The 27,925-nt window shown below is 53.5% G+C and overlaps 1 protein-coding gene across 1 annotated transcript; it reads right to left on the reverse strand.

The window, feature by feature from the left end:
- Positions 1-17: 17 nt before the first annotated feature.
- CRYBG2 (crystallin beta-gamma domain containing 2) lies at positions 18-27,795 on the reverse strand. Its single transcript, XM_082614492.1, has 22 exons — positions 27,616-27,795; positions 25,510-25,579; positions 23,143-23,879; positions 14,356-16,945; positions 13,890-13,937; positions 13,688-13,800; positions 13,388-13,517; positions 11,118-11,257; positions 10,165-10,291; positions 9,889-9,924; positions 9,399-9,535; positions 9,112-9,238; positions 8,693-8,832; positions 8,469-8,595; positions 8,189-8,221; positions 7,950-8,062; positions 4,967-5,096; positions 3,555-3,694; positions 3,049-3,172; positions 1,386-1,544; positions 250-409; positions 18-155 (listed from the first exon to the last, which is right to left on the reverse strand). Exons 1-22 carry the CDS (start codon positions 27,729-27,731, stop codon positions 67-69), a joined length of 5,586 nt encoding a protein of 1,861 aa, XP_082470618.1. The 5' UTR covers positions 27,732-27,795; the 3' UTR covers positions 18-66.
- Positions 27,796-27,925: the final 130 nt, after the last annotated feature.

Here is a 27,925-nt window from a genome sequence, read left to right on the forward strand (position 1 = left end):
CTAAAAACCCTATAAAAACATTTCATCCCAGAGAGAGCCTCCAGGGCTGGGGGGTGGGGGGGAGGTTCAAAGCACACGGACAGTCCAGATCTGGGACGCCCTGTCCTTGGCCAGCTCCCACAGCACTGCGTGGTCCCGGTCGTAGCCCTGGCCACCTGGGGGAGGGGGTAAGAGATAGGGAGATGGTCAGAGAGAGCTGGGGACTCTGCTGCCTGCAGGGGCCTTCTCCCACACACATGCCCAACTTACCCTTCACATCTAGGATCCGGCCTTCAAACATCTGGCTGCAGATATGGCCTGATTCGCTGATGCTCCACGTCTGGCGGGGCAGGCGGCTCTCAGCCCACAGCACTACCTTGGAGCCTGTGCTGGGGCTGCCAATCACCTGCAGGCTCATGGTGGGGGCCACCTGAGGCCCCAGGAGGTCGTCACGCACTGGCCCTCCCCACAGAGACTCCACCAAACCCAAGACACCATTGACACACCCAGCTTTGAACCCTCGCTTGTATGGACTGTGACCCTGGGCAAATCTCCTAATCCTTCCGAGCTCTGGTTTCCTTGGGGACGGCTGTTGTGAGGGTTCAATGTGAGAAACCATAAAAGGGCTGGAAAAATATGAGCTCCTCCAGGAAGCCTTCCATGACTGACTCCTGAAGCACAGGCTTTAGCAGCAGACAAGCTTCCACATACTTACTGGCTATGTGACTTTCAGCCAGTTACTTAACTTCTCTGTGCTCTCGTTTCCTCACCTATAAAATGGGAAGTAGAATAGAACTTGCCCCCTAGTGCCCTCTAGGGATTACATGAGGCATTCACATGCAGAAACCTGCAAGGTGCCTCCCTCCAATGCCACCTTCTCGGGAAGGGCTCCCCTTGTCAGAGCTACTGATAGTTCCTAATTTCCTTTCTTATTGTATTTTCCCTCTATTGCACTTTTTAACACCTAAGGTACTAAGATATTTTACTCATTTGTTTCTTTCTCTCCACACTAGGATGCAAGCTTCAGGAGGGCAGGAGTTGTTTCTGTCTCCTCACTGTTATACTCCCAGCACCTAGAACAGGGCCTGGCACATAGCAGGTGTTCAGGAAATGTTTGTGGAGTGGATCTATCATTATTAATAGGATCCAAATCTGTCACAGGATATCAGAGCTGAGTGGTCCCTTAGAAGCATCTGGTTCAACGTTCTTGTTCTGCAGACGGGAGACAGGCCCAGAGAAGAGCCCGAAGTGCCCAGGGGTACACAGCCTGCATGTTTGTGTATCTCTCTGTCTCTCTGGCCCAAGGCTGGGTCCTGTTCCTGACTGGGAACAGGCTGGGACTCCCAAAGGTAGGCTTGTGAGGGTCTGGGGCCCTGGTGACCCTGTCCCAGTCCCTAAACTGGTACCTGGTTCTTCAGCAGCCCATCCTCGTAGTACCAGATACAGCTGCCTCCAGCCTGGGGCTCAGAGACCAGCACGCGGCCCGCCTTCATGTCCTCCATGTGGTCCGGCGCTGCCAGGAATCCCCCCAGTGCCGCATTCCAGAGGTGGAAATAAGCCCGGCGCTGGTGAGTGGGGGGAGCTGAGAGTTAGGGGTCTCTGGGCAGGGATGCTCCCACTTGGGTCCCCAATGCCCTCAACTCTGGACCCTCCAGTATCCCAAGCTCCCAAGCTCTCCCTCCTGCCCCAAACCATCCTCGACCCTGCTTCTAAGTCACTCCTTCTTTCTCACGCATGTGCTGGGGGCACATACATAGTGCACACGCACACAGTTCCACGTCTGTAGAGATACACACAGAACACTGGCAGATACACCCAAGATCCACATGGTTGTACAGGAGTGCCACAGACACAAACACATGGATACACGTCGACATGTACACTCACACTATTTGCTCCCCCAGCCAACTCCACGCCAGGTACTTATATTTGCCAAAAGTTTGGATGTGTATGGGAATACAGAGAGAAATGCATGCACTACCCATGCTGAAGAGGTACCACAGCAGGGGGGACACTGGGCTGTCAGACATCAGACCTGGCTCGGCCACAAATCACCTGGGGGTCTCGGATGGTGGTGACAGTAATAGTAATAATAATAATCACGGCTAACGTTTGTTGGGTGCCTAACCATTCAAGCACTGTTCTAAGGGCTTTACATCATTATTATCCTCAATCCTCTAAACAACTCTATCATACATAGCACCCCCATTTTAAAGATGAGGAAACTGAGGCCCATGGAGGTAAAATACTTGTGAAGATTGCAGAGCAAATTCCTGTCCACTTCTCTGGGCCTTTATTTCCCCATCTGTAAAATGTGAAGGTTGTAGATAATCTCCAAGATTCCTTCTAGCAATGTTATAAGAGTCTGAAATAGGGACCACACAAGTTTCCTCACACAAAGACACACACTTTCAACGGCGTCACAAGTACAGGCACGTGCAGTCATAAATATACTCTCATAGATGTACAGGGTGAGGGGATGACAAACATCCCCCTACAGATCACCTCCAGAGGACACACGGATACAAGTGACATCACGGACACAGAAACACCCTCAGATGGGCATGCGCGTGCGTGCACACACACACACACACTCTCTGTGGCCATGCCTCCACATACATGCACATGCACATAAATGAGACACATGTCCAGACATGCACTCACAGGTATACGGAAACACAAGTACAGACACAGTGTTTCAAAGTGAGGTGTGCTTACCACTGGTGGGTGGTACAGGAGATAATTTTCAGGCTTATGTGGATAAGCCTTACCGTTAAAAATTTAATGGTAATGAATTTATCACAGTGTCTATTAAGGAAAAATCATCCATACACATCAAACCCATGATCTTATGGGCATTACTCCTTAGGATAGGATAAAGTAAAAAAAAAAAAAAAGTTAGTTGGTTTAGAGGAAAATATTAAGGGAGATAATAGTTCAAAAGGAATGATGGTGTGACAAAAATTGTGACAAAAGTACACAAAGGCTGCGTTTGGGAAACATGGGAAACGCACAGACAAACAGCCGGACAGACTGGCCCAGACGTGCTCAAGCCGACATGCTACCTACCTGCTTGATGGGGTAGAGGGAGCCCACCCTCTGGGTCCCGCTGTACGTCAGCCAGTTGGTGATCTCGCAGCTGCCCACCAGCCACTGGCGGCCCCGGAAGTTGCTGTGCTGGCACAGCACCCAGCTGGGCCCAGCAAGTTCCACAGACACAGCGAGGAAGATAGACAGACAGACAGACAGGCAGGTAGAAGAGGAGGAGCAGCCGTCAGAACATCCTCCACCTCCTCCTCTCTCACGCCCGGACTCCTCTGCCTGGGGTTCAGGTCCCGGGAGCGGGTAGAGAGGGAGGCTGGGAGGGAGCTCTGGGGTTTGCAGGGCAGAGGAGGGTCCTGGAGAGCACCTCGGGCTGGGGTCCAAGCCCTGAGGGCCAGTGACCCTTCTCAGCCTGCACTTCCCCCCTCTCCCTCCTGGCATGGAGGGGAGTGCAGGAGAAGTGGGGGGAAGACCTGGAGGCCCCCGACCTCCCTCCCTCCCTCGCAGCCCCCGCATCCCCGCGGCACACTTACAAGCCCCCCTTGATCCGCACAGACAGCACGTGGTTGTTGAAGCCCTCGGCTTGCAGGCTCCGCAGCTCCCCACCGAGCTCGATCTCCTTCCCCTCGAAGCACTCCAGGCCATACAGGAAAATGGATGGCTCTGAAAAGTGCTGTGGCCGGGGGCACGGAGAAGGGGTGAGACCATGAGAGACCCCGACTCAGCTCCTCTAGTTCCAGACACCCCGATTCCCAGAATGGTCTTTCAGGCTCTCTTCCCTCCCGAGCTCCACCCCACAGGGCCCCTGACTCCTGGACACCGCCAGCTGAGTGTCCCCCAGATTCTCAGATGCAGCATGTGCCAGATGGAACCCCCATTGCCTCTCAAACCTCCTCCCCAGTAAATGGCACTTCTAAGATGAGTGACAAGAATAATACTGGTCATTAAAGCAGTTCTCATGTATTCAGGGCTTACTACATGCCAGGTTCTGTGCCAAGTGCTTTACCTGATCTCATTATAACTTCTCAACAGCCCTATAAGCAGGTGCTATTATTATCCCCACTTAGAGGGAAACTGAGGCTAGAGAAGGTAAATCACTTGCTCAAGGCCCTAAGGCCAGGCTTCAGAACCAGGTCTGTTTGTCTTCAGAGCCCAGCATGTAGTTGTACAGAACCTGGCTCTGTCTATTACCAGCTGCGTGACCTGAAGCAAGTCACGTGACCTCTCTGTGCCTCAGTTTTCACGTCAGAAAAAGGGAGAAGATAATAGTTATATGGCTCATAGGGCTGTGGTGAGGATTAAATGCCTTAGTGCATGGGAAGCCTTTTAAACACTGCCCAGAGCATGGTACAGTAAACACCAGCTGTTCTGCTCGTGCTACTCCCACTGGCCACCCAGTCCATAACCAAGTCCTACAGACTCCAGGTCCTTCATCAGCCCATGTCACTTCTCTCCACATCTTCCTAGTCCAGGACGTCATCATTTGTCCTGGATCACTGTAGCAGCAGCCCCACTGCCTTCCTCCCGCCCACCGTTCCCCCCATGCAGCAAAGCCATCTTGCCGTTCCACTCCTCCCTGCCCATAATCACCACCTCATTGGTCGCCCCTGCCCCCAGTCCACCCGTGAGCTCTAGCCCCTCCTGGCCCTGTCCCACCTCAGTTTCAGGACACAGCACTCTGAGCTGTAATCTTTCTGGGTTCCTTGAAGGCAGGGCTATGTCTGATATATTGCAGGGTTCTAGGACCTATCTCAGCAGGGGCTCAATAAATCCCTAGGAAGCTGACCTGGCTTTGAAGCCCTGGGGTCGAGGGGTCCTGGGGTGGTTCTGAACACTGGGTTTAAGCCCCAAAGCCCACTCAACAGTGAGAAGAGGCTCTGTGTGGGGGCTGCCCCAGCAGCAACCCCTGCCTCAGGGGTGCCTGGAACTGGAGCGGGGCACTTACCAGGGGCACCTTCTGGAGAGAGCCCAGGACCGTGGCGGCCCGGCAGCCCATGGCTGTGAGAGTAGGGAACTCGCCCTCAGAGAGAATGTGCTGCTCACCCTCAAAGTTCTTCTCATCAAACAGGATCCAGCTGGGGAAGGAAGGGGAAGGGTGGGGGGATGTGAGTAGATATTTGAGCCCACCCTCTCCTTGGCCTGCCCAGGCCCCCCTGAGATACAGCAGAGTGGATGCAGACTTGATGGGGATCCCTCGGTCCAGGGGAGGACAAGGATAAACAGGCAATGCAGCAGCAGGGACTAAGGTCAGACTTAAGAAAGGACTGAATGAAATCATACCGCCCTTCGGGGGAAATTTGGCAACATCAAGCAAAACTCCATGCACAGTTACTCAGCAACCCCATTTCTCAGAATCTATCCCAAGGACACCCTTCAAAAACATGAAATGACACATACATAAGGCTATTGATTACACACTGTTTGCAGTGGCAGAGTGGGAGCAGCCGAATGTCCATCAATTGGGGATTGGTTGAATAAACTAAGAATCTGGAGTGTAACATAGCAGTCAAAAAGAATGAGGAAGAGCTCTTAAAGGGATATAAAGTGATATCCAAACTGTTAAGTAAAAAAATCAAGGTGCGTAACAGTGTTTACAGTATGCTTCCTTTAAAAAAAATTGAGATATAATTCACAAACCATAAAATTCACTCTTTTGAAGTGTACAATTCAGTGGTGTTTAGTGTATTTACCAGGTTGTAGTATCCTTTTTTGTGTAAGAAAATGGAGGAGGAGGAAAACCAAACATATTTGGTTTCTATAATTATATGTAAATTTATATGAGTGCATATTTGCTTATATCTTCAAATAGAAACAATGGATGAATAAACTAAACACACACATACACACACACACACACACACACACGCACAAAAGATTACCTATAGGGGGAGGGAGTAGAAAAGGTAGGAGGGACAGAGATGAAAGCTATTTTTTTTTAAGTCTTGACTTTGGAAATATTATGGACTGAATGTTTGTATCTCCCCAGAATTCCAGTGTTGAAGTCCTAACCTCCAATGTGATGGTCTTTGGGAGGTAATTAGATTTACATGAGGTCAAAAGGTTAGAGCCCCCATGATGGGATTAGTGTCCTTATAGGAAGAGGAAGAGATAGGAGCTCTCTTTCTCAGCCATGTGAGGACACAGCAAGAAGGCAGCCATCTGCCAGCCAGGAAGAGAGCCCTCACCAGGGAACCAAATCAACCAACACCTTGATCTTGGACTTCCAGCCTCCAGATCTGTGAGAAAATAAATTCCTGTTGTTTAAACCGCCCAATGTATGGTATTTTGTTATAGTAGCTCAAGCTGACTAAGACAGGAACACTACACATATTTTATGTAATTAGAAAACAGAATTAAGTAAAAATGAGAAGTATTCATAAAAATTAAAGTAAACAAAATAAATGAACCTAACTGTATATCAGGTTGGTGGCATAACTGCACAGAAAAAAGTATTATTTCAAATGTCTTAAAAACACAATAGTTTGAACTGTACATACCTAATGGGATGTAGGTGAATGTTCTGAGGACAAAAAGAACAACAGAGAGACTTCAAACAGCATTCACTGGTTTTTACTGTTAGTAGTAATATCAGTATTATAATTTTGAAACACCTAGCATGCAGATTTTGGTCTCTAAAGAGCATTATGCATTAAAAGCAACCAGGATTCTTTGGGAAATGATTCCTGGTTTGAGGCAAAAAATGTACAAAATGATCCTGGAACATCTTACTGTACCAGAAAAACAAGGAAGTTATAAAAAAAACTATTGGGGTCATATAAAAAATACCCAGGAAGCAATTTGGAGGTGCTCCCATTTGCCAAAGATGAAACAATTTGAGTACACAAAAGAACAAGTGACTCCAAGGGCCTGGAGCATTTCATATACATAAAAAACCCGTGAGTTCATAACAATACTTTAAAAAATCTTCATTGGTCGGCTCTGGAGGTTGCTAGGGCACCAATTCAGAAATTATTCTGAAAATTGATAGAAAGGGGCAAACACTGACTCTTCGGAAAAGATCAAACTGCCTTTTTTGTATAAACTATTTCAGGTAAGCAAATAGTTGAAAAGGGAAAGTTCTTCTTTGTAGAAGTATTCCAGCCAATATATGTATAGGGAATAACAAAACTTAGAAAATCATTTTGTAACCTCTAAAGAAATAATGGGTCTAGGCAATTATCATCAATGGATGCTAAAAATCTTTAGGTGAAAGGTCAGGGAGGAATCTTATAATGTAGGGATCTTAATATCATTAAAAATGGGACAGCTAGACATGTGCCTCCTGATGTGATGCAGTGGCAAGTATACATACCACCTCTAATAGTCTTCTTGCCAGCAAAACAAAACAAAACACCCTGGATCTCATCAAGCCTCTAGATCTAACTACCAGTTTACAGGAAGTATGGGGCACAGAGGAACAAAATTAAAACACCACCAGGAAGCAATCAGCTAAATACAGAAGATGGGAAACTCACAGGGCAAATTATTGGGTTCTTTAAACGAATAAATGGTATAAAATAAAAAGAAGGGAAAGGTACTGTTATACATTATAGACCAAATGGACCACATGCAATGTGTGGACCTTGTCTGGATCCTGAGAAAAACAAACCAATTTCACAAAGGCAATTTTTGAGATAACGGGAGGAATTCGAACATGGACTGGGTATTAGGTAATAATAAATTATTGTTAATTTACACTATACTGTCTACAGTTTGTACATTTTCTACTAAAACTTTATTTTGCTTTGTTTGCTTTAAGATTGAATGATTCGGGATAGAATAGCTAATCTCAAGGAAGCCAAAGGAAGGAAATCATTTGCAACAAAGACCTCTAATTACAGCCTCGATTTCCAAGCTGAGCTAAGTGCTTCTGGTCAGGTGCCCCCCGCCCCCCTCCCACTCCCGTCTCCCCTTCCCCATTTCCTCACGTGCCGCCGTGGACCCGGCAAGACTGGGGCTGGAAGGAGCGGGGAAGAGAGGTCTGGTCATCCTCAAAGGAGATGTGGTCGCCCAGGAAGTCTGGACCGGAGAAAAGCTGAATCTGGCGGCAGACACGGGAAGAGATGAGAGTGAAGGAGGGTGATGGAGTGGGACAGAGAGAATGGGGAAGTGGGGGAGAGATTTGAAATGAGGGAAGAGGAGACATAGGCCCCCACCAGCTCCTTACCTTTGAGACAAAGTGCAGATTGTGCTCCCCGACCTGAAGGAAGGGACCGAAGTTTCGACATTTAAGGAGTGTGCTGGCCCCCAGCCTCAATTCCTCTGGTTTCAGAATTCCCGACCCTTTTCGCAGGTCCCTCACCTCCAGGTCCGTATTAGCCCCGCCCCTTCCAGGAGGCCCAGCCCCCAGGAGCTCCAAGCCCGGTTGTTCCACTCCCGCCCCACCCTGCGGGGGGACGCCAAGCCCCTCCCCTCTAAGAGGCCCCGCTCCTGCGGCGGGCACACACCTGCAGGACCGGCTGCAGAGAGGCGAGGGCGCTGTTGCTCGCGCCCCAGTCGTCGCAGTTGCGGTACACGCCCTTCTCCAGCACGTACTGCTCCCCGGAGAAGCCCACCTCCTCATAGGCCACCCACCTGCAGGAAGGGCGGGGCGCGGGTCAGCATGGAGGAGCCACTGACTCTGCTGGAACCGCCCCCGGCCGGCCCATCTCCCGGAGCTTCGGTCACTCACACGCCGCTGAGCACGTGGATGGCCTGCGTTCGGGGGCCGTGTCCCGCCAGCGTCACATCCGGCAATGCCTCGCTCACCTCCACGCCATGCCCCTCAAAGTCCATGGCCTCAAACAGCACCACCGCCGGGTCTCCGAAGTCCTGGGCCCCAGGGACAGTCAGGTTTCTCCCGCCCACCGACGGAAACCCCTGGGAGTGCCCAGACCCCAAGGACGCAGTCCACCAAGGGACTTTGCGGTGAGGTGGTCATTGTGGGCTGGGGAAAGGCAGCAGGAGGGAGAGAGGCTAGACCTCAGGGAACACTTCCAGGTGCTCTAGAGAACAGGGAGAGGAGGCGCAAATTCTTCCCTCAACAAGTTGTGTTGGGGTAAGTATGGCTGCGGCCACAGGCAGAGGGATGTCCCAGTTGCTCTTGCTTACCGTCCGGATGACTCGCAGGGAGGTCAGCGCCTTGTTATAGCCTCCCCAATGTGACCAATCAGCGTATTCTCCCTCCTCCAGCAGATACTGGTGACCCCGGAAACCCTCCTTCTCGTAGCCCACCCAGCTGGGGGAAGGGGGAGGCAGACAAACAGACTCAGTCACAGGAAGCCCATGGATGTGTAAGAGAGCTGCCCCCACCCCTAGGCAGACCAGGTCACTTCTCATCCTGGAGGGTAGAGGCTAGTGGGGAGGATGAGGTAGAAGGAAGGGTCCTGAGTCCTCACCAGCCCCCAAGAATTTGCAGGGACCCCACAGAGGCCAAGCTGGGGCTCTGGCCGTCCTCTGGCTGCTGCAGGTTGTAGATGTCTCGGCTCACTTCCCAGCTCTGGCCCTGAAAGCCTGGGGCCTCATACACTACAGCCTGCGGGGGAGAGGGGCTGTGTGAGGTTGGTGGGGAGTGATCTGGACCCAGACCCACCCAGCCACCCCAGGATGACTCTACCCAGCATCAACCCAGAGCTAAGCCCTCCCACTCCCTCACTGAGCCCCAAGCCCTTACCTAACTCCTGTCTCTTCTCTGACCTCTGACCTGGTCCTTACACATCAAAAGCCAGTTCCCAGTTAGCCCATCGGGTTTCCACCCCACCCCTCCCCAGTCCAGCCTCTAGCCCCCAGCTCCCACCTCTCCCACCTTCTAGTCCAGGCCTTGATAGCCACACACATACAAACACCCCACCCAAAGGTCCTCTTTGACCCTGAGGCCCAGATGCTTACCTTGGGCTCCCCTGGCTTCTCCACACTTGGGCAGCCCTGCAGAGGAGACAGAACTGAGACACCAGCCCAGAGGTGCGGGAAGACAGGTGGGGCTGGTGACCTAGGGTTTACTTGTTCCTGGGGCCCCTAACAATGGCCAACCCCATGTCCTCCCTCTCCCCCAACCCTTGGACTAATCCTCCCTCTCCTCCAATCCCATTCCCAGTAGGAGCTCCCAGGCCCTGCCTCTTCACCCAGACTACAGGACAAGGCTGCTTGGGACCACCTGCTCCTTACCCATCTCATGGGCCTCAGGGAGCCCACACTGGGGTCTGATGCACCCCAGGCCTCTGGGGTGGGGTACTCTCCAGGCTCCAGGATGCAGGGAGTGTCTTCAAAGAAGGGCTTGGGGTATAGAAGCCACCTGAGGGGAGGCAGAGCGGCAGCTGCACCCCAGACTCCCGGGAACACAGGTTAGTGGGTGGGGTGGAAGGGGTAGAGGTGGGAAAGAAGTTTTGGGGGAGAGGCCCCCATCAAGGGGACTCTGGAGGACATTTCAGGCCCCCATAATTTCCTGCAGCAGCCACTCCATTGATCTCCCCTCCTCTGACCTGGCCCTCTCTAATTGCACACAGCGGCTGAGAGTTCTTTCCAGCAGCCGGACCCGCTTAAAAACCCCTGGTAATTCCCCATTAGCCTCACAATACTGCCCAGCTGCACAAAGAGGCCTTTTGTCCTGTCCCCCTGCCTTCCTGCTGGACCTCACATCTCCCCACTTGCTGCTTTCTTTGGCCAGAGTGAACTTTCAAAGTCAGTCTCTTACTTCTGGGCCTTTGAAGGTGCTAGTATACTCTTTTCCCCACTCATTCAATTAACAAATATTTAGGGGCATCTATACCCCATGCCAGGCCCTGCTTCAGGCATCAGAGATACAGGAGTGAACAAAACATACAAAGTCCCTGCCCTCATGGAGCTTAGATTCTTCTGGGGCTGACTCATCCCAGCTGAGGAGTCTCCTCCTCCAGGAAGGCTTCTCTGACCTCAGGCTGGTTTGGTGCTGTTCTGTACTCCCACAGCCCCATGTCTCTCCACCCTGGAACTCTGGATTGCCACTGTCTGCTTGCTTGCCTGGCCCCACCCCTAGACTGAGCACTTCTTGAGGGCAGGAACCATGTCCTGTCACCTCTGTGTCCCCAGCACCCAGCACAGTGAATGTTAAATGTAGGGTTTCCAGAACAGCCCAGACTCACAGTCCTGCAGAGACAGTGGCAGATGCCACCTGCAGAGGCCTCTCCAGGCCCTGGGAGTCCTCCAAGGCCTTGGTTAGCTTCACTTGCTCCCCCTTGAGGCCTTCCTCAGAGTACAGGCTGATCTCTGGGGTAATGTAGTCCTACAGAAGGAAAGGGGTGGAAAAATGAAGTATAAAACAACAGCCCTCAGAGACTACCCCCACCCACACCTTCTTCCCCAAGTCTGTCCAGCTGGGACTCCCGGGGACTTCTCCCCAGAAGCCAGAAATGACTAGGGTGTTCTCTTGCAAGGTCAGCCAGACAAGCCTGAGACCAAAGCCCTCACTGGTCCTGCACTGGCCCTTTGGGATCTGAGGCCAAAATTCCCAGTAGGAGCCTGCCAAGTGCCATGCCCTTTGCTTTGCCTCTGGGAGCCTCATTTCCAGCCTGGTGGAGGGATGGGCGGGATAGACAGCCACTTCCTGAGGTCTCACTTTGACTCTTCTTTTGTATACAATTCCAGACTGTATACAAATCTCCATGCCTGTCCAGACTGGCCTCCTTATCCCAGGAAGCTGCACCTCATCCCAGGAAGCTGCAGGTCCTCTCTGCATTCTGGGTGTCTCTTCCTCACTAGGGCCATTTTCATTCACTCACTCCTTCATCAGATGTTTATGAAGCACCTACTGGGTGCAAGGCATATATATAAGGGCCTGTCCTACCCCTTCTCATTTGGTCTTCCCAACGAGAGTTATTACGCATTTCGCAGACTAGGAAAGTGAGGCTCAGTGAAGTTAAGTGGGCCGCCCCAGGGCGCACAGCCTGTAAGTAGCAAGACCAAGAACAGAGCACTGCGGTTTTTGTTCACCGTTGCAACCCGGCACGTCCCAGGTGCCTGATACACACTAGACACCCAATCAGTGCTGAATGAATCAAAGGAACCCAGGTCCACTGGACTTCAAAGCCCTTGTTTTTCTCTTGTACCTCATTACCTCCCACGTGAAGATGAATTTATTGTGAGAAGCTCACAGTAAATTGTCCACAAATATTTGTGTGTTTCTGGAGAGGCTTTGAAAATTCTTGTCCCCTCCTTTGCGTGGCTGGGCCACTGCCCTAGTTAAGATTCTCATCCTCTCTTACCGGGAGGATTTCAACAGCTCTGGACTCAGGGTTATTTGTCCTTCCATTAAAAACAACAACAACAGGGCTTCCCTGGTGGCGCAGTGGTTGAGAGTCCACCTGCTAATGCAGGGGACACGGGTTCGTGCCCCGGTCCGGGAAGATCCCACATGCCGCGGAGCGGCTGGGCCCATGAGCCACGGCCGCTGAGCCTGCACATCCGGAGCCTGTGCTCCACGATGGGAGAGGCCACAACAGTGAGAGGCCCATGTACCGCAAAACAACAACAAGAACAACAACAAAAAATTAAAAAAAAAAACCCAAAACATCGGCTAGGCCCTGCTTTTAGATCTTTGCTTTCTCATCTGAGTCTCCCTAGTGGCCAAGACGGCTTTGTCAAGCTTAATTTTAGCAGTTTGTAAATTTGTGTTATGAGAACAATATTATTTTTCCCCACTTTACGGATGTGAAACTATAATAAGACTATGCCTTTTCAAACCACATACCCCTCCCTCAAAATTCAGAGCTTCGCCTCGGCTGGAAATCACAGCCCTTCCTGGTCTTCATGTCTCCAGAATCCCTGTCTTTTCTCCTCCTGGCAACCAGAGGGATGTTTCTAAATCTCTAATCTGTTTATATGGCTTTTCTGCTTCAAACCCAGCCCTCATACCCTAGCTTGACCATGAGTCCTACAGGGCAGAGAGCAAATCTCCCAACCTACTCATTGCCTGGCGTGGTGCTGGGCACACAGCTGACATGAAAGAGCATCTGTGAGCACGTGAATCAACACACATCCATGGCACCTTGGCTCTGGCCATGGGCCTGAAAGCTTGGGCCCGGGGTGGGGAGGTGAGTGCTCACAGCCACCCCTACCCATTTCTGTTGCTCTAACTGAATCCTTCTCCAGCACTAGCTGGAGCTACTGGAGCTTGGCCTCTGCCTGGCCCCTGCCTCCCCAAGCCAGGCTGAGCACACCCAGAATCCTTTTCTTCCCCACTGGCTCCGAGGTCGGGACTTTACAGGTGAGAACATGATAAACCCTCTCCAGGCTCCGATCCCATATGATCTCTCCCAGAAATTCCAACTCTAGGTACCTGAGGCTGTCTCCCTCCTCAGGGCCTGGGTCTTAGGGTAGATGGGCAAAATCTGGTCCCCCACACCCAGCCACTCACCCGGACAACCCTCCTCAGGGAGCCAATGCCTTGGGTACTCCATGCTGGCCCCAGAGCTCCAAGTTCCACATCTCCTTCAGGCAGGACCAGCTTCTGGCCCCGGAACGCCGGCTCTTCGTACAGCACCCAGCTGCGGGCACAGAGACCTAGGGTCACTGAGTGGGGAAACGATGTACCCACAAGACAGGGTCTCTGGGTAGCTGAGGGGGTTTGTGCCAGGCACTTCTCACTGGGCACTTCCCACTGCCCTCACATCCCCCAGGTTCACACGCAGGACCCCGCCAGGAACTCCGCACTCACCAGCCTCGTACCACCCGTATGGAAGCCACACGGGCCCAGCCGGAAGCATCAGCAGTGTCTTCCCAAACCTCCCTTCTGCTGCCTTGGCAGCCAGGCTCCGAGAAGAGGATCATCTGGAGAAGGCACAGAGGGGGTCTTCAGGCCCTGTCCGCAGGCCCCCCACCTCCTGCTGCCCCACCCATTTGCCCCACACACACCCTACCTTTCCAGGCCTGGTGTTCAGTTTGCCCTGGGTCTTCAATGCTGAGCTCTGGAATGGAGAACGGTGATAGATCTTATGGGGTTGCCTCCTTACTGTCTCCCCCAACCTGCCATGCCAGGAACCCCACATCCTCCCTATGGCCCTCCATCCCCAAAGAGCTGGCCCACAAAGGATGCTACACTTGCTCCCAACCCCCAGGTGCCTTCATCACTCTGTCCCTGGAAGCTGTCCCCTTCCCCAGCTTCCAAGATATCAAGCCCTTTGTAATCCACAGTGCAAATCTGCTGTTTGGATAGGGAGACGGAGGCCCAGAGAAATGTGGTCACACTGAACTAGACCTCAGACCCACACCCCTGGCCCCTGGAGACTCTGCCCCCCAGTATCATGGTCCTCACACCATCCAAACCCTGGCCAAGATGAGGCCAGGCCCCCCCCACCCCCGTTGCCCACCCAAGGCCTCACTTACCCACCCCTCCGGGGACTGGGCACATGCGGGCTTCTCTGGAGGTGGTCTTTCCCTGTAGAGCAGGGGCAGCTGTCCTGGCATCTTCTTGAGCCCTGGTGCCCCATTGGGTGGTAGAGCGGATGGTTTTGTGCCCAGTGGTTCCAAAGTGGGGGCCTCCTTGAGGGCAGGCACCAGATCCCCAAAGAGAAGGCTGCCTCCAAGACGGGAAGTGGGCCGGCTGCCTGCCTGCCACTCTGGCCCGACTTCTGGGTGGGCGCCCTTGGCACCTGTTGTGTGCTTCTTCATCATCTCCAGAAGAGAGCAAGAGACCTGGGGGGGTCGGGCAGGTTGGGAGTCCCAGGAGGGGCTGGGCCTGGCTTTCTCCTGCCTGCGCTGGAGGTTTTCACTGTCGCTCAGGTAGGGGTTCTGTGGTTCTTCCTCCTCCTCCTCTCCCTTTTCCTCTTCACTTTCTTCCAGTGTGGGCACCCACTGGGGGCTGGGTCCCAGCTCCCATGGCCCAGGCTGGTCCTCCTCGATGGCAGGCAGCGTGGCGTATATGGCCAGGGAGGAGGAGCGGGGGGCTCGTGGCAGCCGGTGAGTGCGGAGGATCTCGGGGGGCTCCATACTCCGCAGGGTGTCCAGGAAAATCTCCAGGTCAGCGGTCAGGGCCACCTCCTCCTCCTCCCTTGACGGCTCCGGGAACGTCTTGCCCTCGGTGGAGTCAGGGACAAGCTGGGACTCCAGGTTGACCTCTGCTCCCATCAGCCTTGGGGCAGGGGGGCCTCCTGGGCTGAGGGATACCTTGCCCCCTGAGGAGGAGGGGGCAATGAGAGCAGTAGGGCCCTGGACAACTACTTTCTGGGTGGAATATGGGACAGTAGAAGCACCAGGGCCCTGGACAACCTCTTTCTGGGTAGGAGATGAGATGGGGCTCTCCTCAGATTCTGGAACCTCCCCTTCCTGTTTGGGGGGAGGGACAGCAGGAGCTGTCAGGCCTTGACCAGCCTCCTCCTTGGTGAGAGGAGGGGCAAGGCTGCCTTCAGTACTCTGGACAACCGCTTTTTGGGTGCTAGGGCTGCCTTCTGGGGCCTGGGCAACCTTGGTTGCTTCAGGGGATGAGTCAGCAGGAACCCCAGGGCTCTGCACTTCCTCATTCTGGGTAAGGGAGAAGATAGGGACATTTTCAGGGTCCTGAACAACCTTATTCCTTGGGGAGGATGGAGCAGAAAGACCTCCTGGGCTGGTGACAGCCTTCCTTCTTGTAGAGGATGGAGCAAGAGATTGTCCAGGGACTATAACAACCTCAGTCTTCACCGTGGGCAGGCTGGTGGCAGCAGGGGGATCTGGATGCCCTTCCCTTTTGACGGAGGACCAGGCCTGGGGTCCCCTGGGCTCGAGAGTCAGCTGGGCCCTAGCATGAGTAGGTACTTCAGGCTGCTCTGGGGGGTGACCTAGGCCCAGGGAGGGGGTTTGGGTCTGGAGTCTGGGAGAGGAGGGTACGGGTGTGTGGCCCTGAGAGGTCTGTAGAGGGAGCTGGGTGGGGCTGGACGCTCTCTGCACTCTTGGGACCTCATGGACCCTGGCATCTGGGACTTTGTCCTGGTCTTGGTCCGGGTGGGTTGCAGGGACATCCTGGTTCTGAGGCGGGTGGGCATAGTCCGGGAAGCCTGTGGGAGCCAGGACAGATCTGTCCTCTGGCTCTGCTGTCCCCATCTCAGGCAGCTGCCCCGGGGCTGCACCCTCTGTGCTGCCCAGACCTGGACTCCTTGTCACAGCAGCCAGGGGCCTGGGAAGCCCGCTGGCGGGTGGGCTCCGCCCAGCAGGCACAAGGCTACTTAGCAGCTCCAGGGCCTGGCTGCGGCTGGGTGAGTCCTCGGCTCGGGGGCTCACCACCACTGCCCGCACCACGCGGGCAGCATTGCGGCCCCTGGGCAGGGCCTTGCTCGGAAGCGTTAGCCCCACAGAGTTCGTCACAGAGCTGTTCACCTGTCGGTGCACGTGCCCTCCCACCACCACGGTAGTCCGCACAGTGCGTGTCACCCGCCGTTCCTCGAGGCTCCGGGAGCTCCAGCCGGTGAGACTCACACCTGGGTTGGGCCTGGGCTCATGGGGCCCATGCACCGGCGCCAAAAACTCAGTCTTGGCCGTGGCTCCTGGGCTCGGTGGCTCAGTCCTGGGGTCCTGGGGACTGCCATCACCCTGGTCCACAGCCTCCTTTGGCCTTCCCACTGGCCTTTTCTCCTTGGGGGGCAGTGTGTACTTTTTGGAAAAGATGGGCCCATGGCTCTGGACACTTTTGGAGCCAGCCCCGTCCACGGGACCCTGGTGATTCATAGTCTCTTCTTCCCGTGCAGCAAAGCCATTGACTTCCTCCCGACGGTGGCCATACTCAGACATCTCCTCCTGGGGGACTTGCAGCCAGGCCCCTGATACCAGGGACACCTTGTGAAAACGGAGTTTGCTCTCTTCCTGGGTAGGGGGCCGCTGCCGCCATGTCAGTGTGGTGCTCATCACTCGGGCCTTGGCCCGAGCTGGGGGCCCACTGGCCTCCTCCTTGTTGGGCCCCAGCGACGGATCCTGAGGTGCCCTTGGCTCACTGTGGTCCAGCTCACTGCAGAGGGTGCCGGGAAGAGGAGAGACAGGGTCAGGCGTGGTCAGGGTGGCTGTCTGCAGTGCAGAATCACTCCCCCTGCCAAGGTCAGGCTGAGTAACCTCAGGCAAATCATGTGAGCTTTGGGGCCTTTGTTTCTTTATCTGTAAACCGGCACGATACTCTCAGATCTCCCACCCCTCTCCCTACTTTCAGGTGTTCTCCTATGCCAGGGTCCTTCAACGGGTGAAGATAAGGCCTAAGCCTAGAAGGAGAGAGAAGAGAGAGAGCAGAAAGGCATATGGGTCTGACCCACTGGTCTGTGGATGGGGCTGGGACTCTGCCCAAGGAGCCCTGGGGCTAGTCCTCCAGGAGCTGAAAACTAGAAAACCAAAAACCTGAGAATTAGGCAAGTGATGTTCTGACTGTGTTTCTGATCACTATAAAGGGAGGTAAGGAAAGACAGCTTTGGCCTCTAGCAAAGCTGGGTTCCCCCTGGCCCTGTCACTCACTAGCAGGATGACCTTGGGCAGCCACTTCTCCCCGGCAAGCTTCAGGGCTCCCAGCCACAGAACTGGAATAACAAGAGTATGTGCTTCACAGGGTTATTGTCAGCATCCAGTAAGAGAGAAAGAATAAAAACTCACTTTATGAGAAAAACAAATATCGTATATTAATGCATATATGTGGAATCTAGAAAAATGGTACAGATGAACCTATTTGCAGGGCAAGAATAGAGACACAGACGTAGAGAACGGACGTGTGGACACGGTGGAGGGGGGGAAGGGGAAGTGGGATGAATTGGGAGATTGGGATTGACATATATACACTGCCGAGTGTAAAATAGATAGCTAGTGGGAACCTGCTGTATAGCACAGGGAGCTCAGCTCAGTGCTCTGTGGTGACCTAGATGGGTGGGATGGCGGGGAGGGAGGTCTAAGAAGGAGGGGATATATGTGTACATATAGCTGATTCACTTTGTTGTACAGAAGAAACTATCACAACATTGTAAAGGAACTATACCCCAATTAAAATTTAAAAAAAAGAAATAGATGTTAAAAGAAAAAAACTCACTTTATAAACTAAAACACTGGCTTATAAGCTTCCTCGTAAAGAACAAATTATTCACTATGGAAAACAGTATGGAGGTTTCTTAAAAAACTAAAACTAGAGCTACCATATGATCCAGCAATCCCACTCCCGGGTATATATTCAGAAAAGATGAAAACTCTAATTCAAAAAGATACATGCACCCCAATGTTCATAGCAGTGCTCTTAACAATAGCCAAGACATGGAAGCAACCCAATTGCCCATCAACAGACGACTGGCTTAAGAAGATGTGGTATGTAAATACAATGGAATATTACTCAACCGTTAAAAAGAATGAAATATTGCCATTTGCAGCAACATGGAGTATTATACTTAGTGAAGTAAATCAGACAGAGAAAGACAAACTTTATATGATATCACTTGAATATGGAATCTAAAAAATAATACGGGGGCTTCCCTGGTGGCACAGGGGTTAAGAATCCGCCTGCCAATGCAGGGGACACGGGTTCAAGCCCTGGCCCGGGAAGATCCCACATGCCGCTGAGCAACTAAGCCCGTGTGCCACAACTACTGAGCCCACGTGCCACAACTACTGAAGCCCACACGCCTAGAGCCTGTGCTCCGCGACAAGAAAAGCCACCGCAATGAGAAGCCCGCGCACCGCAATGGAGAGTAGCCCCCACTCGTCACAACTAGAGAAAGCCCGCGCACAGCAACGAAGGCCCAATGCAGCCATAAATAAATAAATAAATAAACAAACAAATAAATAAACAATAATAATACAAATGAATCTATATGCAAAACAGAAACAGACTCACGTACATCGAAAACAAAGGGGAACGGGAGGGGATAAATTAGGAGTATGGGATTAACAGATACAAACTACTATATATAAAATAGATAAGCAAAAAAAATAGATAAGCAACAAAGATTTACTGTATAGCAAAGGGAACTATATTCAATATCTTGTAATAACCTATAGTGGAAAATAATCTGAAGATACATATAACTGAATCATTTTGCTGTACACCTGAAACTAACAATTATAAATTGTTATTAACTACACTTCAATTTTAAAAAACAGAATAAATTATTTATAAATTATAAACAAGGGACTTCCCTGGTGGTCTGGTGGTTAAGACTCTGTGCTCCCAATTCCAGGGGCCTGGATTCGATCCCTGGTCAGGGAATAAGATCCCACATGCATGCTGCAACTAAGAGTCCGCGTGCTGCAACCAAAAGACCCCACGTGCCACAACTAAGACCCAGCACAGCCAAATAAATAAATAATTTAAAAAATTATAAACAAACATTCCCGCTTTGCACATGAGGGGGGGAAAGGCTCAGAGAGGTTAGGAAACTTGCCCAGAGTCACACAGTAGCAGAGGCAAAAGTTGAACCCAACCCTAAGTGCTTAACCACTAAATCAAATTCCCTGATGTATCTGGTAAACTAAGACTCTGTGGTTTGGGGGTTTACTTTTAAAGGAGGCCACACAGTCCTGGAGGGGCCAGTCAGCTACTCCGACTTCCAGGCTGCACTGAGCAGGGCAATCCTATTCTCAGGCCTCAAGGACCCAAAAGGTCAGCTTGTTCCGCATCAGCCTCAGTAGCAGCCTGTCTTCAGCTCCTCCTCTCTGTGAGGCAGCCCCCAGACCATTATAAAGGCAGTTAAGGCTGGAAATGGACCCATGCCCCCAACTTCCCTCCTCCCTCTCTATTCTCCTCCCTCCTGAGAGGCTGGTAGAACCCAGAACTTTGGCCCTGTCCTGTGGCCCCAGCAGCGACTCAGGTTTTATGAGGGGCAGAGATGAATGGGGGTGAGGCCCAGGGAAGCCTGACCTGACTCGGGGACCACTGGTGGCTGTGACAGCATGTGGCCTGGCCCAGGACGGGGTCTGAGTGGCCCCAGAAAAGCCTTGTGTATGGGGGAGGTGAGGGGCTGAGATGGATGCCCAGTCCTTTCCCCAGGCCAGAATTCCTGAGAGTGACACACTCAGACACCTGAGGCCCTGGATTGCAGCCCTTCCCTGAGGCCTGACCCTCTCCTCTGTCCTCCTTGCTGAGACTCCCCTGCACATGGAGCTTCACCCCTTGATGAGCCCCTGTCCCAAGTCTCATCTCCATTTCTGAATAACAATAACAACTACCATTCACTGAGATTCCCTGTCCGTGATGGCAGATAGTAAGGGTCAAAGCCTGGGTTCTAAGTCATTTATTCATTCATTCATTCAGCGCTAATCGTGTCATGTGACGCGCTAGGCCCTGGTTAGGCTCATCCAAAGCCAATTTTCTCTTGGAGGTGGTATCCTAGGAGTCCAGAAGTCAAAGAATTAGACATAAAAACAGGAACCACATTTGGAAAGCCTCCATAGGCTTTGGCAAAGCAACAGGAGAGCAGCTTCAGAGGAAGCCATTGGTAATCAGATCAGATATATCAGTGACCTATGATTCTATGCTTCTTTCAACCTAACCCCTGGACAACACCCCTGATAGTCATTCATTCTACAAGCATGTGATCATTTGTTTCTGCTTGCATACCTCTAGCGACAGGGAGGTCGCAATTTGACAGCTGACCTGTCCCATCCCTGAATAGTTGTGATGGCTAGAATGTTCTTCAAACTATGCAGGAATCTGCCTGCCTATAGCCCTCCCCCATATTGTCCTCCCTCTGAAGACACACCCCAATGACCCAGGATGCCTCTCCCAGGCCAGCAGAAATGCCCATTTCCAGAGCCCTCTCTTCTTCAGGGCCCCGGACCATAGGTGGATTTGTTACAGGTTAACCTGTGGCTTCCAAATCAGGTGTGTGGGGTTGGGAAAGGGAGAGGCTGAGGAGGGGGCGGGGGGAGTGTGGGAAAGAGCCTCTTCTAAACCGACACGTCCTGGATTCTCCCCACTTACCTGTGAGTCACCCACAAACTAGGTCAAACCAGCCCACAGGCGTACAGCTCATGCTGCGTCACACACACACACGGCACAGACGCACAGAGTCACACAGGCACTAAAACACACATAGCTGCTTACCCCAATGTACGCAGTCAGACACACAAACACAGAGGCAGTCACAGACACTCGGGGATATACACACAGGGACACAGCAGACACACAAGTCACACACACACACAGAAACACACAAACACAGTGACACATGCACACACATTCACAGTACACACACACACACAGAGTCAACTCACAGCCCCCAGCCCTCCTCCCCTTGAAATTCACCCTTATTTGAACGGATGCACACACTTGGATGCATACACATCTTACATTTCCAGACCCAATTGCGTTGCGCCTCCCCACCCCCCCATATTTGCCAATCCTGGCCCAGAGAACCCTCCCCCAGAAAGGGAACGGAGAAGGATGACACCCCTGGAGGTCCGCTTCCTTCCTTTCTAAGTGAGCGCTTGCCTCCTGCGAGTCTGTCATTATCCACCTGTGCCCAAAATAGTCAGGGAGTGGAAGATGGAGCCCAAGTCCCCCAGGTGAACCGCCTGCTCCTTCCTTTCCCCTCTCCAAGGACTGCCCCTCCCACTCACCCTCCCTCTCTCTGCAGCCCTTCTCCCCCAGCTGGGGCACAACCTCCCCCCGCAGCGGGTCTCTGAGCCAGCCTGGGTCGCACACGTCCCTCTTCCTTGTCACAGAATCATTACCCTGACTCCGGCCCAGAGGCCTGGTCATCCCTGGTGCTGCCTCTGCTGACACAGTACCGCCAAATCTGCCTCCACGAGGTTACAGAAAGCTCTGCAGTCCACACAGCAACCACACTCAACACTCCACTGCTTGCACAGGGCCAACGAGGCCTCCGTTAGAGGCAGGAGAGAGAAGTAGTTAGAACACAGGTACCCGGGTTCAAATTCTGGCCCCTTTACTTTCTGCTTGACTTTGAGCAGGTGATGAAACCTCTCTGAGCCTTAGTTTCCCTATTGTAATTGGGGTGGAAAGGTGGAGAGCAGGATTAGTCAACTTCATGGGGCTGTTGTGAGGATTAAATAGAATTACGCTTAGAAAACAAACCATAAGTGACAGCCACCACCATCATCATTAGGAAATTTTCAGAGCCCTGTTTGAGGCCCAGTGCCCTTCCCGGTGGTTCTAGAGAGATCCCATGTTCATCCCCTCTTCAGTGAGTTTTAGGGGACACGTCCTTCCACTTCTGAGCCCACCAGGCAGATTCAGGAGAGTAATTTCCACACAAATTAAAAACGGAGGCTCGGGAACCTCAGTGCCTGTTTCCGTGGCCGCCAACACAGAACCCTGTGGGGTAATTATTGCTGCGATTGAAGCTTTATTAATAAGCATCCCTGGGCTTACCTGGTGGCGCAGTGGTTAAGAATCTGCCTGACAATACAAGGGACACGGGTTCGAGCCCTGGCCCGGGAAGATCCCACATGTCGCGGAGCAACTAAGCCCGTGTGCCACAACTACTGAGCCTGAGCTCTAGAGCCTGCAAGCCACAACTACTGAGCCCACATGCCACAATTACTGAAGCCTGTGCTCCTAGAGCCCATGCTCCACAACAAGAGAAGCCACGACAATGAGAAGCCCGCGCACCGCAATGAAGAGTAGCCCCCACTTGCCGCAACTAGAGAAAGTCCGCGTGAAGCAACAAAGACCCAAAGCAACCAAAAATAAATAAATTTATTTAAAAAATCATCTGTGCTATTTCAGCAGCCCAACTCTCTAGAGTTCAAAGTATTTTCCTGTAACCACCTCCTCCTTCCTCATCTCCAGCTACCAAATCTATCTGACAACTCAAGGCCCAGAGAAGTTAAGCAACTTGCCCCAGGACATACAGCATTTTGGCTGAGAGCCTCTTCTCAGGCTGGGAATGTGGTCTCCGGAACAGAACAAGGGAATGAGGGGATGTTGCTGAGGATAAGGTGATCCCTCCCCCATCCTCTCCCTGACAGGATATCCCCCTCCTCAGGTGGACAGAGGAATAGGGAAGCACTGGGCCCCAGGAGGTAGCCTTTGGATGAGGGGAGGGAAAGGAGGGCAGAGTTGGGAAGGGGAGGGGATGGCAGAGTCAGCTCACCGCCGGGGAACTGAATGAATGGGCCTTGAGTTGGAGAAGCCCAGAGACAAGATAGAGACCCAAGAGGGGGCACCCAGGCCGGTTTCCCCTACCCCACGTTGTCCCACATGGGGCGAAGTCGACTCACCATCTATGCGGGGACCCAGGCATCTGGCCAGCCTGGAGCTCCTGCTGCTGGGCCGTGCTCCCCTGAGGTGGTGGGGCTCTCAGCCGGGGCTCCTGAGGCAGGTCCACCAGGCACCCTGTGATGGGGCGGGGGCCCTGGGGAGGCTCCTGCCAGCCCCTGGATTCCTCAGGGCCGCAGTCGTGGGGAGCTGGTTGGGCCAGTTTAGGCTCCTGAGTCTCCTCCCCAGGTGCTTGCCCACGCCCCTGCAGGGTGCCGGTGATGTGGTAGCGGGTTCTCCTGGCAGAGGGACACTCACGTAGAGTCTGGGCTGGCTCGGGTAGGGCTGGCCCTGCGCTGGTAGGCTCACCCTTTGCCCCCTCTGCCCTGGGGGAGGATGCTGGGCGGGGCCGCACGTCTTCCCGGTTGCTGGGTGGCTCAGGCCTCAGAGGAATCTCCGGGGCTGTGTACAGGGGTTGCAGGCAGGTGCAGCCTGGAGATCCTTGGTCCAAACATCCAGGAGCTGGTGGTGGGCATGAGGGACACCTGGTCCCAGCAGGCTCTGCTGAGGTCACCGCCAGTGCCAGGCTCTCTGGTCCCACAGAGGCAGAGTTGGCCAGGTCAGAGGCGCTGCCCACTGCTGGTCTCTGTAGGCGCCCCAGTGGCTCAGCAGACCTCCCTGAGCTGTGTCGTCGCTTCCAAAACCAGGAGCCACGGCTCCCTGCCCAAAGGTCCAACTCTGAGAGGCTCTGGGCTTGGGCCTGAGGGAAAGCAGAGGCAGAGACCGGGTGACAACATCGCTCCCCTGCCTTCTGGGTACCCCTGACACCCCGGCTGCCCTCCTTGTCACAGAAGAAGCTGAGTAGAGCTCTGACACCAAGCAGAGCTGCCTTAAGGAGAGACTGCCTCTTAGGCCACAAGATCTGGACAAAGAGGCAGCGCTCTGGAAAGGCCCTTCAGCATTTAACTCACCCCTTCCCATTCTACACATGAGGAAAAGTGAGGCCCAGAGTGGACACTGACATGACTTAAGTCACACAGTGAGGGCTCCTGATTCTCAGGCCAACTGCTGATTTCCCAGGAATCCTCTGGCCTCCAGCCCTTTGGCACCAGCTGCCCTGGGCATTAGGGGCTTTGTGGGCATGTCTGCCACAAATGCCTGTGGCCTCTGCCCGCTCCTGGCTTCCAGAGAGCCTGCAGCCAACTCCCCAGTACCCTCCCAGCCCAAGATTCCCAAACACACCTGGGAGGAGGTACTTGGGCACAGAGATGTTCTTGGGACAAGATGGAGCCTGGAAAGAGGTTTCGCCTAAGTGGGACAACACTGACTTCTGTCCACTGTCTTCCCCTGGGGCCCAGCCTAGTTGTGGGTGTGAGGGGAGAGGGTTCAGGACCACAGACCCAAATGGACACTGCCACCCAAAACACCAGTTTTCAGGGATGGGTTTGTGTCCCTGGCAACAGAGAAGCCAAGTCTGGGGTCAAATTCCTCCTGGGGGGACCCTTGATCCCAAATGGCTTAATTTACTCATCTATGAAATAGATGCAGCCTCTCGCTCCCCAGAGGCTGAACATCTCAAGAAACAGGAGGGTTGGATGATTCAACTGGGGGCCCGGAGCAAGGCAAGCTGGGCTTGATTCTCAGCTCTGTTACTTTCTAGATGCAATACCTCTTGCATCTTAGTTTCCCCATGTGTACAATGGGCGCGATAATAAAAATATTGCTTCCTGGGAGTGCTGTGAAGATTGTATGAGATAATCCATGCGGAGTGCCAGCAGTGCTCAATTAAATGCTAGTAATTGATAGCATTCAGGGTCACAGAGAGATACATGGCTGCTTGAGCCACCTCCAGAGGAGGCCGTCTGCTCCTCCAGGGGGTGGAGAGTGGGGAACCTTGTCTCTGTCCAATCCATGGCTCAGGTCCCCAGTGATGATGGGGAAACTGCAGGCAGACGGTTAAGCCACTGGCCCAGCATCACCCCTGGGGGCTATGCCAGGAGGTGGGGAAAAGAGGTCAAAGATGGGGAAGGTCAAGCTAAAGGAGGGAGTGTGGAAAGGGGGTCCTGAGAACAGGTACTGCCCCTACATGCCTCCCCCAGGGGCCCCGACATTAGGAAGCTGTCTTCTGAGCATCTAGGCCCCACACTGGAGGTTCTACGTTATTTCTCACAACAGCCCTAAGAGGCATTACTGTTCCCATTTTGCAGATGGGGAAGCTGAGGTTCAGAAGTGCGAAATGATCTGCTCAGGGTCACACAGTGAATCCGTGGCAGAGGAGGGATGAGAGAACTCCAGCTGCCTAACCTGTAAGTCAGGGTTCTCAGGGCCGGCCCAGCCCCTCCCAGAGCCTCTGCTCCCCCATACTCCGCCACCCTTGTATTCTCTCCTACCTTGAGGCTGACTCTGCTGGTGCTGCCCTGGCCCTGGGCCAGGTCAGGGCAGCTCTGGCCACCCCAGGGCCTGGGAAGGAAGCACAGGGAAAGGAATGAAGGAGCCTCGTCCTCTCCCACCCCCAGACTGGACCTGGTGGCTCTCCCCGCTCTTCTCTCAGGGCCCACACAGGCAGGATGAGCACCTGAAATCTTGGGGGGTGGGGGTGCGGGGCAGGGGAGGTCTATGCAGCAGCCTCCTCTCTGCTCCCTCCCCCAGCTGTCCACTCCACCTCCAGAGACAGAGAGACAGGGATGGGATGGGCCTGGGACCAAAATGGGGACTAGGCCTGTATCAGGCCCAGAATACAGAAAAAGGACAGTACCCTAATAATTCAAAAGTTTGCCATTTGCTGAGGCCCACCCTATGCCAGGTTTAGCACTAGGTGTCAGGCCTACATAATCTCCTTTAAGCCTCACAAATAATCCTAAAAGGTAGATATTATTGTCCTCATTTTTCAGGTAAGGAACTGAGGTCCAGAGTGGTAAAGTGACTTGCCTGGAGTCACCCAGCTAGTGAGCCCTGGAGTTAAGACACTAGGGTGGTATCACTCCAAAGGTTGGTTGGGCATCACCACGCTAAAGGGGGCAAGATGAGGAAGTGCCTTGGCTGCCCCTCCGTACACTCTGCCCCCCACTCCAGACAATCAGCAGGGAGCCGAGGCCTGTGCCTCAGGGCCAGAGTCCCATTCCCACAGCCAGTGAGAACCAAGTCCAAGTGCATACATAGGAAGTATCATCACCCTGGGCCAGGAGCATGTGAAGTCCCTACCCTGCCCTCCCTGTCCCTGACTCACCCGCAGCCCTGCCTCCTCTCAAGTGGGGAAAGAAAGGGAGGAGCAGTGCCATCTGGGCCTATAGGGCAGTTTCCTGCCAGACAGGGTAAAGGGAGGGGGTGTGACTTCCAGGGAGGGCACTGGCAGGGTGTGGGCACCCCCTGCGGCCACCCAGGCTTCCAGGTATAGGGTGGCTAGGCCCTCCCCTCCCTTCTCTCTTTGGTGTGAGAGAGCAGCACAAACTCCTCCCCTCACTCTGGCCCCACCACGACCCGCCTCCACTCCTCCCAGGGTAGGCTGGAGACAGCCCTGTCATGATAAGATCAGAACAAATTGCCCAGTCACTGCACAGAGACACAAACACCCCGTGCCTGAGAGCACACGCCATGTTCTTTGCAGATACAGGGCCTGTGAGCTACTGGGGTCCTCTTTGCTATGCCCCTCCCAGCCATTCAGCCTGGCCACCCACAGAGCCTTTTCCCTTTCTCTCAGACATCAGGTAACAGTGAACCAGCTAGGAGAGATGTCGCAATTTGTTCAGGGTCACGTGGCCAGTGGCATCTAGGGTTAGGACGGAGCTCCGGCCCCCTGGCTTGCAGTCCCGAAATCTCTCCAAGCAACAGAGCAGCCCAGTGCTTCAGGATGTGGGCCCTGGAGTCAGACTGCTTAAGCCTGTGTCCCAGCCCCACCACTTCCCAGCTGTGTGACTGGGGCGTTGACTTCACCTCTCTGGACCTCCATTTCCCTCTCTGACTCACACAAAATACCCGCCTTGTCTGGCTGCTGTGAGGATTAAATGAGATAATCCAGGTACAGCACCAAGCAAGTGACAAATAGAAGTTTAATGTTATTACAATCTGAGATGACCTCTCCATGGCATTTAAGGGTGAATGCAGTGCAGTCTAAGCCAACTCAGGAACCTGTCATACTCATGACAAAGGGACGTGAAGACCAGAGCTAAACTGGCCTGTGATGAGAGAATCAAAGTCCACAGGGGCAGGAGGAGCCACCATATTTGCCTTTCAACTATCTCTGGAGAGAAAATCAGGAGTTCCCTGGCATGCCACCTGCCAGATTTAGGAAATTGCAAATTTGTTGTAAAGTTTCATAAAAGCACAGGAACTTTATAATATAAAGTCCACATAACCAAAATCGTGGTACACCGACAGGTATATTTTTATGCTCCCAGACACTCATACAGGCTTATTTGAACATCAGGTACACTCCAAGATACACACCCACACCCTTGGGCCCAGGGGCGCCCCAAGCGGCCCTCCTCCAAACCCCTCACCTATCCCGGGATCTGGCCTCCTCCGGGATCGGTTTCCCCTTGCACTCCCTCCGGACCCCTAGCCCGGCCAGGCGGCGAGCCAGGCGGGCCCCCAGGCCCCCGCGCCGCTCGGCCATGGCAAGGGCAAGGTCCCAGGCTCAGGGCGTCAGGACACCTGACCGGTCCCGGGCCGCGGGGGCCTCCCGGATCCCGCTCATTTGCAGAGAAACGCCTCCTCCGGCCCGCCTCCCTGAGCAAACAGCGCCCGGCCCGCAGTGCGGGCGCGGGGTGAGGACCGATCCAGATGCTGCCCAAGCCCCAGGGCAGGGGG

The sequence above is a fragment of the Mesoplodon mirus genome (genome assembly GCF_964341445.2).
Source record: "Mesoplodon mirus genome assembly, chromosome: 3".
Lineage (NCBI taxonomy): Eukaryota > Metazoa > Chordata > Mammalia > Artiodactyla > Ziphiidae > Mesoplodon > Mesoplodon mirus.